Source organism: Piliocolobus tephrosceles, chromosome 1 (genome assembly GCF_002776525.5).
Source record: "Piliocolobus tephrosceles isolate RC106 chromosome 1, ASM277652v3, whole genome shotgun sequence".
Classification (NCBI taxonomy): domain Eukaryota; kingdom Metazoa; phylum Chordata; class Mammalia; order Primates; family Cercopithecidae; genus Piliocolobus; species Piliocolobus tephrosceles.
In genome coordinates this window covers 74,477,257-74,495,083 of record NC_045434.1, presented here as the reverse complement: position 1 = coordinate 74,495,083, position 17,827 = coordinate 74,477,257, and the positions used below count along the sequence as shown (strand labels likewise).

The 17,827-nt window shown below is 37.1% G+C and overlaps 1 protein-coding gene across 1 annotated transcript in view; it reads right to left on the bottom strand.

The window, feature by feature from the left end:
* SPATA17 (spermatogenesis associated 17) overlaps window positions 1-17,827 on the bottom strand; it is a 225,563-nt gene that overhangs the window by 190,312 nt on the left and 17,424 nt on the right. Inside the window, exons 2-3 of the mRNA XM_023203722.1 lie at window positions 17,696-17,785; window positions 15,501-15,582 (exon numbers count right to left, since the gene is read on the bottom strand). Coding sequence (XP_023059490.1) covers window positions 15,501-15,582; window positions 17,696-17,785 — 172 coding nt within the window. The remainder of the gene's footprint in view (window positions 1-15,500; window positions 15,583-17,695; window positions 17,786-17,827) is intronic.

Here is a 17,827-nt window from a genome sequence, read left to right as displayed (position 1 = left end):
CCTACCAAATGTTAATAACATATCCAAGAATGACAAGCCATTTTAATGTCTCAGCAGGCAATATTCTTATTTATTAATTACCTATTCCTTTATCATCAAGATATCAAGTCTACTTTAAAGGGGAAGATTAAAGATCTGGGGTGAAAATTAAGTACAACAGAAGTAGATTGTTTTATTGGAGTGGAAACATGGTGCTCAATTTTAGATGTTCACCAAATGTTTGTTGAATAAATGAAGAAAAAGAGGGAGGGGAAAAGAACAGGAAAGATTGAGAGCATTGATGTCTTGCATTTACATCAGATAGGATAGGAAGAATTCTTGGGATTAAAAAATAGCATTTGAACATTATCACCCATTTGCTAGCTCTATGTGACCTTTGTCATATTACCTAGCTCAATTTTTAGAAAGCTTCTGAAATTTTTTAGAAGGAATATATTCCTTTGGAAAACATAATTAATTTTCTGACTGGTTGATATACATATGGATCTTTTAGACTGAGCTCTTATTCAGTGGAATTAGACCAGAGAGGTTATACTTATTATTTATAACTGGTGTCCTTTCTGATTTGTTGTCCATGAACTGTGATGAGTGACCCTACTGTACACATGGCTAAGTATTTTGAATGTTATCCTGCCTGTAAGACAAACTTCTGAGAACTCAGTTTCACCATTGGCCATGTTGGTTTTCTATTTTATATTGAGGATTTGATTCTTTCATTTTTACCTATTATTTCCAACTAATCCCTGGGCTTTGTCAAATCTTCTTTTCCTGTGACTGAACAACCTACAGTCTTCATACCTGCTTAATATGTTTAATCCATTTGGAACACCTCTTCTAGATTACTTTTATAAAGTATTGCTTTTTTCAACTCCTTTTTTGAATTTTTAAAATCATACAATTTCAATAGTTTCCAATTGCTTAAAGCAAGGCATCCTAATTGGGCTGACTGATGTAACTAACACACTTGAGTATTTCAGATCACTAGGAGAGAAAATTACAAGCAAAGGCACATGACACTTTTTTTTTTTTTTTTTTTTTTTTTTGGGACGCAGTCTGGCTGTGTCGCGCAGGCTGGAGTGCAGTGGCTAGATCTCGGCTCACTGCAAGCTCCGCCTCCGGGGTTCATGCCATTGTTCCGCCTCAGCCTCCGAGTAGCTGGGACTACAGGCGCCCGCCACCACACCCGGCTAATTTTTTGTATTTTTAGTAGAGACGGGGTTTCACCGTGTTAGCCAAGATGGTCTCGATCTCCTGACCTCGTGATCCGCCCACCTCGGCCTCCCAAAGTGCTGGGATTACAGGCTTGAGCCACCGCGCCCGGCTGGCACATGACACTTAACTTTTTTATTTCTCTAGTAGGATAATGATTACTGATGAGAGTATATCCCATATTTAAGTTCCTTTTTTCTCTATCAAGTGAATTACAATGGGGGTGGGGGACAAATGAGAACTACTCTCTTACAGGTCAAAGTGATAAGCAAAATTCACCACAATCAGGTGCCAGCTGTTTTTTTCCAATTATCCCTCCTATTCCTTTCCCTTAAACCTCAATCTGATCAAATTACTGCACATTTTTTTCTTCTCCACTTTAATATTCATATGACTCTGCTTGCCTGAAGTGTCTTACCATTCCTTTCTAGCTGTCCAAATCCTATCTCCCCTGTTATCCTTATAAGCATTTATTTATAGGAGAAACTACCTTTTCTTCTCTACTACAAGTGCTACCAACTGGAACAAGAAGCTAGCGTTCTCCTAACTCCAACGGTACTTTCAAACCATGTCAAACCAGTAGGATGAACTCCTTTAAATAAATAAATAAATAAATAAATAAATAAATAAAAGAACCCATTTTTAATCTAAGGTTTTTCTATTTTATTACGCTCTATCCCTTTTTGGTGTTGTTACCCTCCTTTAGGCTTCTGAATCTCACTATCCTCTATCTCTCCTTCTTGCCCTCCCAACCTGCTCCCGCTACAGGGTACAAAGATTTTGGGCCAGGCATGGTTGTTTACGCCTTTAATCCCAGCATTCTGGGAGGCTGAGGTGGGCGGATCACTGGAGATCAGGAGTTCAAGACCAGCCTGGCCAACACGGTGAAACCCTGTTTCTACTAAAAATACAAAAAAAGCAAATTAGCCGGGCGTGGTGGTGGGCACCTGTAATCCCAGCTACTCGGGAGGCTGAGACAGGAGAATTGCTTGAACCTGGGAGGCAGAGGTTGCAGTAAGCGATCACACCACTGCACTCCAGCCTCAGCAACAGAGTGAAACTCCATCTCAAAAAAAGATTTTTGACACCTAGGTTAAAGTCTTATTCTTCATTGGAACTTCTGCCACTATCCCAAGACTTTTCATATTCACGTCAACAGCACATTCAATTCCCTAATCTTACAATTACCCGCCTTTTCCAGTCCCAATGACCCCCCATTTCAGTTTAGCCTCATGTTCCCAAAGCATGCTCCAGACTTTGTCAACTATGACCATTCCACTTCTTGTTTTAGACCCAGACTGCAAATTATTCTCTGTAAAGCCCTGGAGGCTTAATTTCTATTAAAAGACTGTTTCACCTACTCTAAACAGATCTAGTACAGATCTCTTCTTTTCCTCAGTTTTAAAATCCTTCTTCACATATTTTCATGTACAATATACAATAACTGCATTTTTTTGTTATATGAACATACCATAAGTTATTTAATCTTTCCTTTATTGTTGAGCATTTTGGTTGAAAACTAAGAAAATATGAGCTTCAAGGATGAAATGATTAACCATTTCAAGAGCAAAACATTTAAAGTAATATATATTTATAATAATTTTGAGTAACGTATCTAGATAACACGATGAGATCAACTGGCATATTTGGTAGATTGAAAAATACAAAAGAAATATATGCATTAAAGTGATAAGAATGAAACCTTTAGAAGCCATGCACAATGGATAACAGATCTGATAAGCCTGAGTTTTTGTTCATTTCCGTATTAGGGCCATCCACATTTCATAATTTTGAGTATAATTATGAAATTAATTTCTAATCAAGTAATTATGAGTATTTTGTGCATATGTTTTGCCTTGTTTGCTGGCAATTGATGACAATTGGTCATTATCAACAGTTTTTTTTTTTTTTTTTTTGAGATGGAGTTTCACTCTTGTCACCCAGGCTGGAGTGCAATGGCGAGATCTTGGCTCACTGCAACCTCTGCCTCCCAGGTTCAACTGATTTTCCTGTCTCAGCCTCCTGAGTAGCTGGGATTACAAGTGCGCACCACCATGCCTGGCCAATTTTTGTATTTTTAATAGAGACAGGGTTTCACTATGTTGGCCAGGCTGTTCTCGAACTCCTCACCTCAGGTGATCTGCCTGCGTTGGCCTCCCAAGTTGCTGGTATTACAGGCATCAGCCACTGCACCTGGCCTCAACAGTTCATTTTTAAAATACCATCTTTTCCATAAAAAAGAATTAACAGCCAATTATATTCTTTCTCCCAGTTACCAGTAATATTATCTTCAAGATTAGGTGAACCAAATCTAAACTTATAATTATGATGAAAATGTGTTGTTAAAGTTTTAAATTAATATTAGTAACTCAGAGTCTTAAGTTGTCCTGTCTTTGGAGTTTAGACCCTAAGGAAAAAAATACACACACACACACACACACACACACACACACACACACACACACACACACACATATATATGTGTGTGTGTTTCAGTTTTCTAGTATGACACCAAAAGGTGAAGAATGCTGCCTTATTATCTTATAACTGATTTGGAAGTCCTATAAATAAAAGTTTCAAAAATATTGGGCATTTTCTCATCTAAAAATAAACATGTGTTCAGCTAATGAAGAGAACGAAAAGCATCTATGGAAGCAATTATGTCAATCTCTTATCAGTTTTAAAACTAGTGACTGGCATTTTATGCATTTTTGCCAACCATGAAAAGATCAAATTGTTGGCATTTATCATAACAACATACAATGGAATTTGATGATACGTGTAATCTTTTTTCCCATTTAAAGTTAATAAAACTTTAATTGTTCCTCTTTTAAATAATCATATATGAAAACATTGAAAGAAGTGTTATAATGGTAAGCCATGTATGAATACTGGGAACCTTGATTTCATCAATATAATGTTATGTTTATAATTTGGTTAATTTCTCTTTTTTATTGTAAATTAATCTTTGTAATTTTTCTAAATTAAATAGCTCTACCATAGGCTATTAATACATTTCAACAAAAAATTTTAATTAAATTGAGTTTTAATGTGGTTGCCATACATATGTTCTTCACTAGATGATCTTAATTTAAAAACATAACATTGACCTGTCTAGGACTACAGTTATATATCATTATTTTATAACACCTCATATCAAACTAATTATGTACTACAATAGCCTTTATACTTCTCTGCTCTCAGACTATTCAAAAATAGCACATTTGATGTTAAACATAATGTAAATTGGGTAATGATAAAATATAAAAAAGGAAAGCAAATTTAAAAGTATAACAAAATGTGTACAAGCCATCCTATTTAGTTTTTACAGATAAATTCACTCAGGGAACTCTCAAATTTTTAGTGCTCTAAAAGAAGCAAATTAAAGGATATTTCTACATTTTTCTAGTACTATTGTTTAAAAGAATGACTTATTTTTATTTCCCCATTTATGAAACGAATGCGGTAAGGAAGGGGTAAGGAAAAGCTAACTAGAACACTACACAGTTAAAACAAGATGGGTCCCCAAATAGTAGGACTATTTGATTGTACAATGAAATGAACAGGCCACAGTAAAAAACCAAGTGTTCAGCATGCATAAAATGCATGTGCACTGAGAACATTCACCAGGTGACATAAGTTTGTTACTAATAAAAAGAAGAATCAGAGCACATCCTCAATAATAGGAAAGAATTTTCACAGCTGTGACCCAACAGTTCTGTACCCCTAAGATAGGCAAATTTGGGTTACGTTGCTAGATATAGCAGCATGAAAGTCAATGGAAAGGCCTAAAATGGAAGTTGAAAAGAAGAACAAAAACAACAGTCATACAGGAAGCAAAAAAGAGCCAAACACATCACAAAACAAGACTGGAATAGCTCTATTATTGTGGGTTAATGAAGTCACTGTAGTGCAGAGCACATGACCCTTTAGGACTTGATAAGCTATTTGATGTCACCATGAGAATTATTTAAAAGCTGGATAGAAATATTTTGGTATAGGAGAATTTTGAGGAAAGTTGACTTTCCCCACTAAAGAGATCCTAGAACTTCTATCTTTTCACAGTCCTCTTTCTGCTTCAACTTCACATTTGATACTGTTGACAACTCCAAGTTTCCTATAAGTTTTCTCCTCTGATTCCTGTGATATAATATCACTCTGTTTTCCTGTTTATTCTCATTTTTAATTCCCTTTCCTCTTCCTAAATCCTACCTAATGCATTCTACAAGCCTCAATTCTAAGACACCATTCTGTACTGTTCACGTACTTTTTTCATTAGGTAGAAACTCCTGTCATCTTATAACTATGGATCTAGAATTTTATCTCCAGTGCCGACCTTTAATCTAAATTCTCATTCAATAGTTTGGTTTAACAAATATTTGTTGAGTTCTAATTTTGATGTGTGAGAGATTTTGCTGAGTTTGCACCATCGCCTTACAAGATATCACCACATGGAGGTGTACTAACATCATCACAAACTCCAAAAGCTCCAAACATCTTTTTGTAAGCATAACCAAGTAACCCATTCAGAATGTTTCTTATAAACATCCTTGCTTTCATTATCATTATAACTATCAATCAGCTTTGCTGAGATAAAAATACAACTATCACAGTAGGTTGCAAAACAACACAAATTTATTTCTTACTCACACTGCATGTGAGCTAAGGTTCCCTGTAGCTATGTCCCACATATCTCTTCATCTCAGCCCTAAGGCTGAAGGAGCAAGCTGGATCTAAGGTATGCCATTCTTCTACCAGAGGGAAAGACTGAGAACACTTCTTTAAAGCTTCAGTTTGGGTGTGGAGTATATCCCATCTGCCTACAACACACAGCCAAGCCCCACATCAGTGGGATGGGTATGAATCATCCTTTCTATGAAGAAGGGGAGATGGGATGACTAATTTTGAACAAGAATACAATCCACCCTGGCACATATCGATGTTAATCATCATCTACATTGACCATAGCAAACATCTTCCAACTTGTATCCCTGTGAATCATTTATTTATCCAGTTGGTAAAAATTTCAGTAGGCCTTTTATGTGTCAGTCACTGATATTTTTGAGATATAATAAATAGGCTCATCACTGCTACCCAGGAGCTTCCAATCAAATGAGAGAGATGTAAATAAACAAATGTATCCGTGAGACAAATGCCCATATGACAAGCATTTAAGAAGACAAAATTAATATTTTCAGTGTTCCTGAATTTTACTTTCTACTAGACTGGGAAAAGTTGATCTTCAAGTAAAGTCTTGAGGGATACGTAGGAAATCAGCGCAATGAGAGGCACGTTAGAGTAAAGAGCAGCATTCCAGGCAGAGGGAGCAGCATTTGCCAAAAATCTTTAGGTGATAAGGACACTGCGTATTTGGGCAATGGCAAGTGGTTGAATATGACTAAAGCATATTTATACAGGTATAGCAAGAAGTGACGTTAGATAAGAAGCAATGGTTAGACCATGGAAGACCTCACATGTCATGTGAAAAAGCAAGGACTTTACATTGTATGCTATGGGAAGGAGGACTATAGGCATGACAGTAAAATGATGCAGTTTAGTTTGGAATCAAGAGACTTTTAAGAGGGAAAGTAAAAATGATTTGATGACCAATAGAAGGTGGGGTAGGGAACAAGAGGTGGTAGAGAGTCTAGGATGGCTGTTTCTCTGGGTTCGATTTCTGGCTGAATTGCAGTACTATTTACCTGAAATATAGGACTATAGGAGGAGCCAATTTGGGCCTCCTGAGGGACATCTAGAGAAGATGTTTAGTATTTAGTATGTGGATCTATATAGATAAATATGGATCAGGAGCTGAGAACCCTAGGCACATCATTTAGTCTCCCTAAGTACCAATTTCTTCATCTATAAAACAGATACCACCTGCACATTCTTCTTAACAGAACCATTGCTCATGACATAATGAGACAGTGATTGCAAAAACTATTTTTAAATTAAAAAATCATTTTAAAACATATTAATATAAAATTATTTTATAAAAGTCACACTGAACTCCTTACCAACCTTCTGTTATTCCCCACTGTCTGCATAATTTAGAGCAACTATCTGTTTCTGTATATGTTATGCTCATTCCTAATTTCAAAATTTCATTCATGTTTTCTTCCCAAGGGTTAGCTCAAGTGTCATTTCCTTGACCTTCAGAGCCTATGCTAACTTCCCACCTGAATACTTATTACCTCTATTTGTGTGTGTGTGTGTGTGTCTGTGTATGTGTGTGTTTTGATGGGCAAAGTCTCCTTTAAATTGACTTTCTTTTTAAATTAATTTATTTAATAGATAATACGTTCACATTGTTTAAAATTCAAACGCTACAAATGAGTTGACATTGAAGTCTGTCTCCCATGCCTGTCCCTCAACTGCTCAGTTCTCTTCCCCCCAGGCAGTTAATATCATCAGGTTTTTTGTGTGTGATCTTTCCAGAGATCCTTCCAGAGTCAAGCAAATTAAATCAGTGGCTTTCAAATCATGCCCTGGTGGCTCAGGCGACAATAGAAAACACAGGAAAAGAAATGAAGCAGTTGCATTTGTCTAGCTTCCAAAATAGTTGCACTGCCTATACATTGCATGGGTCTATTTTGCATACTATAAAGGAATACTGAGATAGACTAATTCATGTATTTATTATTATTATTATTATTATTATTATTTATTATTATTATTTTGAGACAGAGTCTCCCTCTGTCGCCCAGGCTGGAGTGCAGTGGTGCGATCTTGGCTCACTGCAAGCTCCGCCTCCCGGGTACAGGCCATTCTCCTGCCTCAGCCTCCCGAGTAGCTGGGTAGCTGGGAGTACAGGTGCCTACCACCACGCTCGGCTAATTTTTTGTGTTCTTAGTAGAGACAGGGTTTCGCTATGTTAGCCAGGATGATCTCGATCTCCTGACCTCGTGATCCACCCGCCTTGGCCTTCCAAAGTCCTGGGATCACAGACGTGAGCCTCCGCACCCAGCCCCAGACAGACTAATTTATATATAAAGAAGAGAGGTCAATTTGGCTCATCTGTACTTGGTATCAGCCTCTGCTCAGCTTCTGGTGAGGGCTCAGGATGCTTTTACTCATGGCGGAAGGTAAAGAGAGAGCAGGCATGTCACATGGCAAAAGAGGGAGCAGTTCAAGCTGCCAGACTCCTTTAAACAATCAGCTCTCATGTGAATTAACACAACCAGAACTCACTCATTACTGTGGGGAGGGGACCAAGTCTTTCATGAGTGATCCTCCCCCATGACCCAAACACCTCCAACCTGGCCCCACCTCCAACACTGGGGTTATATTTTAACATGAGATTTAGAGGGGACTGATATGGTTTGGCTGTGTCCCCACCCAAATTTCACATCAAATTGTAATAATCCCCAGGTGTCAAGGGTGAGGCCGGATGGAGATAACTGAATCATGGGGGCAGTTTTCCTCATACTGTCCTCATAGATAGTGAACAAGTCTCACAAGATCTGATGGTTTTATAGGGGGCTTTTCCTCCTTTTGCTCATTCTCTCTTGCTTGCCACAATGTAAGACATGCCTTTCACCTTCCACCATGATTGTGAGGCCTCCCCAACCATGTGGAACTGTGAGTCCATTAAACTTTTTTCTTTATAAATGACCCTACCTCAGGTATGTTTTTATTAGCAGCATGAAAACAGACTAATACAGGGACAAATATTCAAACCAGATCATATCTCTTCTACACATAGGAGTAAGAATTTTGCTAAAATTGTAGTTAGAGATGGTTCTATTACTAGTTTTAAAATGACTGTTCTATACCATTCATTTTATAACTTAATCATATACTGTATGATATGGTTATTATTATATATAACTGTAAGGTCAAAAAAATTATGCAGCAGAAATTAAGAAAATGATGATTTAAGCAAACTTAATATAGGATTAAGGGTGTGACAGTGCAGAGGTTCAAACAGTATCCTCAACTCATGTCCCGCTGCCCAACCCAAGAAAATAGCAGATCATTTCATGCACTCTTGCTTCAGAAGGTTTACATGTGATTGTCCATTCCTGGCTTTGTTTTTCTAAAACCTAAGCTTTGAGGCAATATGTTGGTGGAAGGTGGGCAGAGCAGTGTGAGGTGTAAAAGAAGTGGTGTGGGCATAGGATGAAAAGACAGGAAAGATTCCACATGCCTAGGAAAGAACTGAACATTAGCCTTCTGAAATGAAGCAATACAGCATTTGGCATTCCTATGGCTCCTGGGAGGTGGCTGAAACTCTAGGGGTAAGCTTCATGGCAGCTGTGGGGAAGATGGGCCTCTAAGCACTAGGGGTATGAACGCTGATAAAAATTCCCATTCCCTTAATGTGGTTCAGCAGCCATAGAGTCTTCTAAGGATTAACTTGGAAGGTTCAAACACAACATCTTGGACAGTGGACATCTTTTGAATGAAGGCTCCATGAAGGCAAGAATCTCTGATACGCTGGCACAGGTTAAGTCCCACAGGACCTCCCTATAAAGGAGAAAAATCCCCAATAAGGGCTGAGATTGAATTGCCTACCAGCTCAATATATAAGGATTTTGAAATCAGGGAAAACTGACTTTGAGAACTCTTCTCCACATAACAGTAATAGTAATAACAGCAATAGCAGTGTGTCCCTGAGGAAGGAAGCTGAGCATCAGATTCTTCATCTATAAAATAGTGATAATATTCATAGGGTTGGTATAATACTATCCATAGTTGGTATACACATGAAGAATGTAAAATGCTTAATGCAATATTACACTTTCACTAGGCAATCAAGAAATGGGAGCTATTTTAATCTCATTTGATAATTATTTTTTGAGATTCCATTATGATTCTGTTTCATGCCTTATGTTAGGGAGTGTGTACACAATGGCAAAAATAAATAAATACATACATGCATACATACATAAATCAGACCTATTCTCAAGTTGCTTAGAGCTTACCAGATTTAAAAACCATCACGAACCAATCTAAATGGGGAAAAGCTTCATGTTTTGATTTTGTTTTCAAAAGAACCAAAAAATAATTAGATCCCAATCTGGAAAATCATTTGGTGATTATGCTGGGTGATACCCTTTTTGATCAAATCCAGTTGAGATGCTAAAGTAATAAAACAAATATTCTTAGGTGGCTTATTATTTGAACTTTTAAAAGTATTTTTTTAACCAGCAACCCCAGCATCATTAAAATAAATACACATTCCCAACGTGAACACTTTGAAAACAGTTACTGAAATGTATTAACTCTTCTATGTTTGATTAAAAAGAGGTCTCAGCCTGGTGCAGTTACTCATGCCTGTAATCCCAGCATTTTGGGAGGCCAAGAAGGGTGGATCACCTGAGGTCAGGAGTTCAAGACCAGCCTGGCCAACATGGTGAAACCCTATCTCTACTAATACAAAAACTAGCTGGGCGTGGTGGGGGGACACCTGTAATCCCAGCTACTTGGGAGGCTGAGACAGGAGAATCGCTTGAACCCAGGAATGTCTTACATGCATAAGTATACTCTACTGTCTTGGTCCATACCATTAACATACAACCTCGATTGCTTATAAATAATGGCACTAAAGGTGCTCATTACTCCACAGAATACTTTAATTTCTTGGTCATCCTGGTTAAGTAACAAGATTCTATCAAAAATTGGTTTGAAGAAGCTCCTAGTGAGAAAACCAAGGACTATTGGAGCACCAAACCATTTAGTGAGAGTAGTTGACTATAACCCACCCATTGAATAAAATAGGAATCCATGACTTCATACTCATATAAATACATGAATAAATAAATAAATGGGAGAGAGGAAAATCTCTTATAGCAAAATGCTGGTAAGTAAATGTAGGAGAAACAATGGAATTAGAAAATCACTGTTGGACCACTACAGTAATAATTGATTCTGGTAAGAATCATCATTGGATGCTAAACCTAGCACACAAAAGTTTAATGAGGAAAAAGATGTATACATAGCATTTAAATATCCCCTCATGAGAGGCGAATAGTAAGTTGATAGTGTAGAAACCCGAGAGACCCTACTTTAAACAAAGTTAACAACATTTATTGGACAAACTGATGACATATACATCATAATATGATGTATTGAGATGTATTTCTGCTGAAAATGCATAACCAGAATCTAACACTGAAGAAACACTAGCAAACAAAAATTGAGAAATAATCTGAAAAGTAACTAGTCTGTACTCTTCAAAAATATTAGGGTTATGAAAAGTGGAGACAGACTAAAAAATTATTCTAGATTAAAGGTGACTAAACAGACACAACAAATACTAACTACAAAGTGAAATCCTAGTTTGTACCCTGGAAAAGATTTTTTGCTATAAATGACATTACTGGTACAATCAGTAAAATGTGAATAGCGTCTATACAATAGTTTTGTACACATGTCAACTTCCTGATTTTAATATTGTAATAAGATTATGTAGGGCCAGGTATGGTTGCTCACGCCTGTAATCCCAGCACTTTGGGAGGCCAAGGTGGGCAGATCATAAGGTCAGGAGATTGAGACCATCCGGCTAACATGGTGAAACCCCGTCTCTACTAAAAATACAAAAATTAGCCAGGTGTGGTGGTGGGCACCTGTAGTCCCAGCTATTCAGGAGGCTGAGGCAGGAGAATCGCTTGAACCCAGGAGGCAGAGGTTGCAGTGACCTGAGATTGTGCCATTGCACCCTGGGACGACAGAGTGAGACTCTGTCTTTAAAAAAAAAAAAAAAAAAGATTATGTAAACAATATGCATACAATATATTGAGAGATAAGGGGACATAACTTCTGTAACTTTGTGTCAAATTAAAAAAATAATGCATATAGACAAAAAATGTATATAGAGAAGAGGAAATAATAATGCAAATTTTTTCACTTGATTAAAAAAAATGTGAGTGGAGAATATATGGAAGTTCTTTGTACTAGTTTTGCAACTTTTCTGTAAATCTGATTTTTTTTCAAAATTTAAAATTTATTTTAAAGTGGCCTGAATGTAAATGATAGCACAATAAATTTTAAAAATCATATGCCACCTGGGCACAGTGGCTCATGCCCATAATCCCAGCATTTCGGGAGGCAGAGGCAGACAGATCACTTGAGGCCAGGAGTTGGAGACCAGCTTGGACAACATGGTGAAACCCTGTCTACAACCAAAAATACAAGAAAATTAGCCGGGCATGGTGGCAGATCCCTGTAATTCCAGCTACTCGGGAAGTTGAAGCAGGAGAATCGTTTGAACCAGGGAGGCAGAGGTTGCAGTGAGCCAAGATCACACCACTGCACTCCAGCCTGGACAACAGAGCAAGACTTTGTCTCAAAAAAATAATAATAATAAGTAAATAAGAATAAATAAATAAATAAAAATAATATGTCAAAATTGGAAAGAAAGAAGAAAAGGAAGGGAGAAAGAAAGTGGAGTAAGAAAACTTATGTTTAAAAATAGTATTTAAAAGCCATCAATAGGAATTTCACATACAAAAGAAGCACTGATATTTGTTTACATTTTTTCCATACCTGTGAGACAAATGGACCCAAATATGAAATAAAAATTCTGTATTAAAATGGTATAAATTAAGTTTGGATAGAATATGGAATATATACTGTAGCCAATGGAATTCTTTGGTTTTATGTGTCTTTAAATAGAAAATACGGGTTTTTCATATGTATACCAGATAAAAGGTTATTACCAAAATCCCTGGCAATCAAATTGAAAAAATAAAAGAAGAAAAATCAAATCTCTTCTTCACTGTTTAAGAATGTAACATTATGCCCAGGAAACATCTATAACACTTCCTTCTATCTGACTTCATCTGCTTCCATTAGCTCTGTCCAATGTCAGCAATTGTCAAAGATTCTTAAAACTATTGTTTCTACAACCACACTCATTTTTTTCAGAAGAGCATCTCATGAAGATCATGCAAATTTAACTCTTCAACAATATAGAAGAGTATATATTTAACTATATTAATTTTAGTATATAAACACAGAGACAGATAATATAAAGGAAATACAAATTATCCTGATCACCTTTAATATTCTAAAATATCAAGTTGTAGATTCTAGGGTTATCAGTTGAATAGCACTTTAGATGGATTGATAGTGAATCCAATATCTACACTTAAACCTTGAAAGTCTCTTTTCCCTCTTCAGTTTTCTTTCCTATTTATTATAAATATGGCTTTAAAGACATCTGTCTGTGTTTCTTTGCTGTCCTCCTAATTTCTGTTGTCACTAACTCTAAGAAAGACAAGCTTCAAAACATAGAAGGTTTCCTGACTCACTGTATAAAAAGTGTATGCCTACATATCTATCTATCCATCCACACACTACACTCACTCACATATAATAAAATCATCATGTGATTATGCATAAGTGAGAGAAATGTAAAATGGAGCTAATCTGATTTGAAAATCTCTCACTTATATTACTCCAAGCAAACTGCCTCGATAGTTTTTGAATAATACTAACAACAGCATCACACATGAAAAACGTACCCTTTTTGAGCACTGCCTAGGTGCCAATCACAGTTCCGGGTATTTTACGTACAGTGTTTCACTTAATTTTAACAAAAATCTGCCACACATTCTTATCTTTATTTTAAAGACAAGGGACATAAGCAAGGTTCACACAGGTTAAATAACTTGCCCACAGTCATCAAACCTCCGTCATCAGGTCTAAAGCCTGTGCTCTTTCTACAGTTCGGTGAGAGTCAAAAGGTAGGTACAAGACTCAGAGATATTGCATAATTAATGTTTACCACAGTATCTGGCACCTAGCATATACTCTGTAACTATAAGTTACATCTTCTTCCCAATTTTTCCTTTCCAAAATGTTAAGCAGAAACAGAAACAGAGGCATTTGCTTTCAGAGCAATTCAGAGAGTTACTTTTTAAAATGATGTTTTTAACCAAAATCAAGACAGGAGAAGGGAAAAAAAAGTTTGTCTGGGCATGATGGCTCACACCTGTAATCCCAGCACTTTGGGAGGCTGAGGTAGGCAGATCACCTGAGGTCAGGAGCTCGAGACCAGCCTAGTCAATATGGAGAAACCCATCTCTACTAAAAATATAAAAAGATTAACCAGGTATGGTGGCTGGGGTCTGTAATCTCAGCTACTTGGGAGGCTGAGGCAGGAGAATCGCTTAACCCAGGAGGCAGAGTTTGCGGTGAGATGAAATCATGCCATTGCACTCCAGCCTGGGGAACAGAGTGAGACTCTGTCTCAAAAAAAAAAAAAAAAAAATTACTATACTCAGACTGATGACCAATCAGTATCAATTTTTGGCTTCTACCAGTAAAGGGAGCATAGTATAGTAGAAACAGAATTGTTGTTCATTCTTCTATTCATAGATAAAAGTGCTAATTATCTAATATATGCCAGGCACCATGCTCTGAGAGTGCAACGCTAATGAGACATAGTCTCTGTCCTTAGCAGATTAGGCAGAGGATCTTGCAATTACCAGACAACTGTGCCCAATGTAAAAACTTCTATAGCAACTGTAAGGTTGCTACATATACTGAATGTACCATTATGCGTTCATGGACAAGTGGATGAGACTCAGTTTCCTAGCCTGTTCCTTGTTAAAAGTAACAACAGTTACTTTTAATAAGCATCCTAACATATGAATTAAATAATTACACAAAATGCCTGGTATACAGCAGTTGTTTAATAAATAATAGCTAGTATAACAGCACCATATAATCTTTGTTGCTTTCCAATAATAATTAATCACAAATAAATTTGTGATATATCCACAAATACGTCTAACTTTCTATAAAAAGCCATTCTAGAATGATACATCATTTATTAAATTAGTTAAATCTTATTTATACCCATGAAACAAAATTTATCAGAAAGTCCTGAAGAGAAGACAAAAGAAGGCTTATTGTTTGCTTTGACCAATTTAGCGTCCTTATGAGGATATTTATTGACTGTGTTCTGGGCAAGGCATTAGCCTAAAATATTGGTGATCCAAAAAGGAAGTGGGCTGCAGCGCCCACTCTCAAAAAGCTCACCATCTACAAAGTACAGACAATCATCAATAAATAAGCATAAATGCATATACTGTGAAAAGTACTTCAAGCAAAAATAATATCAGTGTAGTTTAGGTACCAAAAAAATCGGTCAATTATCCATGGAAATATCAGAAAATGCTTTCAAGAAGAGGTCTCATACTAGAAAGTAAGCCCAATTTTGTCCTTACATAAATACTCATCATCAGTAATTTCCAAACTATATGGAAATATGACTAAGGTGAATAAATTACAGCATATTGTACAATTCAAATGCTAACATATGTACATTTTATATTTACCTGCACAGTTAGTTGATATCGCTTTCTGCCTAAGAAACTTCTCCACCATTTTTGAATAATTGTTGCAATTCTGTTTAAATGCCTAGGATAAAAAATATGCTTATTAGTATCCTTTCATTGAAACAAGGAGGTCAGTTAAATCTTTGTTAGAATACTCTCCTACAATTCAAGAATTCAAATTCAAAAGCAAGTTTATGTGCACTTTTAAAGAGTAGAAAGTTATTGTGGGATAGACTTAATCGTTTCCAGAAGTAGAAGAAAACAGCATTGGTAACTAGCCGTTAGTTCTTTGGGGCTTATTATTACACAATACTTAATTCCAATTATTCTTCAACACTTACTTTTTAAAACATTTCTGAATGTTAAGACTATAAAACAGGTCACAGTGATATGTTGAGAAATAAGCCAGGCACTACTGATGTAAATCATTATTAACAATTAGAAATAATTTATGAGGGCCAGGCACAGTGGCTCATGCCTGTAATCCCAGCACTTTGGGAGGCCAAGGCAGGTAGATCACCTGAGCTTAGGAGTTTGAGATCAGCCTGACCAACGTGGTGAAACCGCCCCCATCTCTACTAAAAATACAAAAATTAGCCAGGTGTGGTGGTGCATGCCTGTAGTCCCGGCTACTCTGGAGGCTGAGGCAGGAGAATCGCTTGAACCAGGGAGGCAGAGGTTGCAGTGAGCCGAGATCTCGCCACTGCAATCCAGCCTAGGCAACGGAGCAAGACTTTCTCAAAAAAAAGAGAAAGAAAGAGAGAAAGAGAGAAAGAGAGAGAGAGAGAAATTCATGAGGATAAGAAATAGTTCTCCTCTTCATTCTTTTCCTGTAATCCTCAGTCTATCCAAGCCAACATCATGTTAGTCTGCTGAATTCAAAAATCCTCGATTTGCCACCATGATCCTTAGTTTATATAGTGGCCAAAAGATAAACCTTGTCTTCCGGGCGCGGTGGCTCATGCCTGTTATCCCCACACTTTGGGAAGTTAAGGTGGGCGGATCACCTGAGGTCGGGAGTTGGAGACCATCCTGACCAACATGGAGAAACCTTGTCTCTACTAAAAATACAAAATTAGCTGGGCATGGTGGTACATGCCTATAATCCCAGCTACTTGGGAGGCTGAGGCAGGAGAATCGCTTGAATATGGGAGGCAGAGGTTGCGGTGAACCGAAATCATGCCATTGCACTCCAGCCTGGGCAACAACTCTATTTCAAAAAAAAAGAGAGAGAAGCCTTGTCTTCACAGTTTAAATCTGCATGTCCAGCTCTTACTAGACAGTATAAGGAAGTTTTATATAGGATATTTCCCAGCCTGATGATTTATTATTGGAGTAGGCATATTTTCCTCTACCTTATCCAGGAAAATATTTTTAAGAATTGATGGGACACTAAGGGAAAGTTTGGGCACTGAAAAAAAAAAAGTTAAGATAGAGTTAAGAGTTAAGATAGGGACAAATTTCCATCTCTCTGTATAGTCAGAATGACATCATCCACGCATCACTTTCTTTTATCTACCAACATGGTAGAAAGGATTGAAACTGTTTTCTCTTTTTCCCCTTTCTTACCAGCCAATGAATTTATTTGCTATAAATACAAACCCAGTCATTTGTAGATCCTTAGGAATTTGGGAAAAGGAATCTGGGCAAGTGTGTTTGTAATATTGAGAATTTTATTTATTTATTTATTTTGAGGCAGAGTCTCACTCTGTTGCCCAGGCTGGAACGCAGTGGCACCTTCTCAGCTCACTGCAACCTTCCCCTTCCGGGTTCGAGGGATTCTCCTGCCTCAACCTCCTACCTGGGATTACAGACATGCACCATCATGCCGGGCCAATTTTTGTATTTTTAGTAGAGATAGGGTTTTACCATGTTGGCCAGGCTGGTCTCGAACTCCTGACCTCAAGTGATCCATCTGCCTCAGCCTCCCAAAGTTCTGGGATTACAGGAGTGCACCACTGTGCCCGGCCAATATTGAGAATTTTAAAAAGAGATACAGTCAATATAATTTAGTTTTGGTAAGAAAAGATCAGAAATACTGTGTATTTCTTTTTAAAGAATACCATACAATTTATTAACTACATTATGAGTAAAATAAAAAATTATTTGAAATGAGCACTGCATGAATAAATTACATTTTCTAAGGAATATATTTTTATGATATATCTGAGGTTTCCATGACAAAACCAATATACCTGATATACGCCCGAACTTGACATCCTCGAAACCAGCTCTGGATTTTAACTGCTGCATCATTCTCCTTTATTCTAAATGGATCTACAGCACTAAAACAAAATATTTAAAAAGCACTTCATTAGTAACCAATA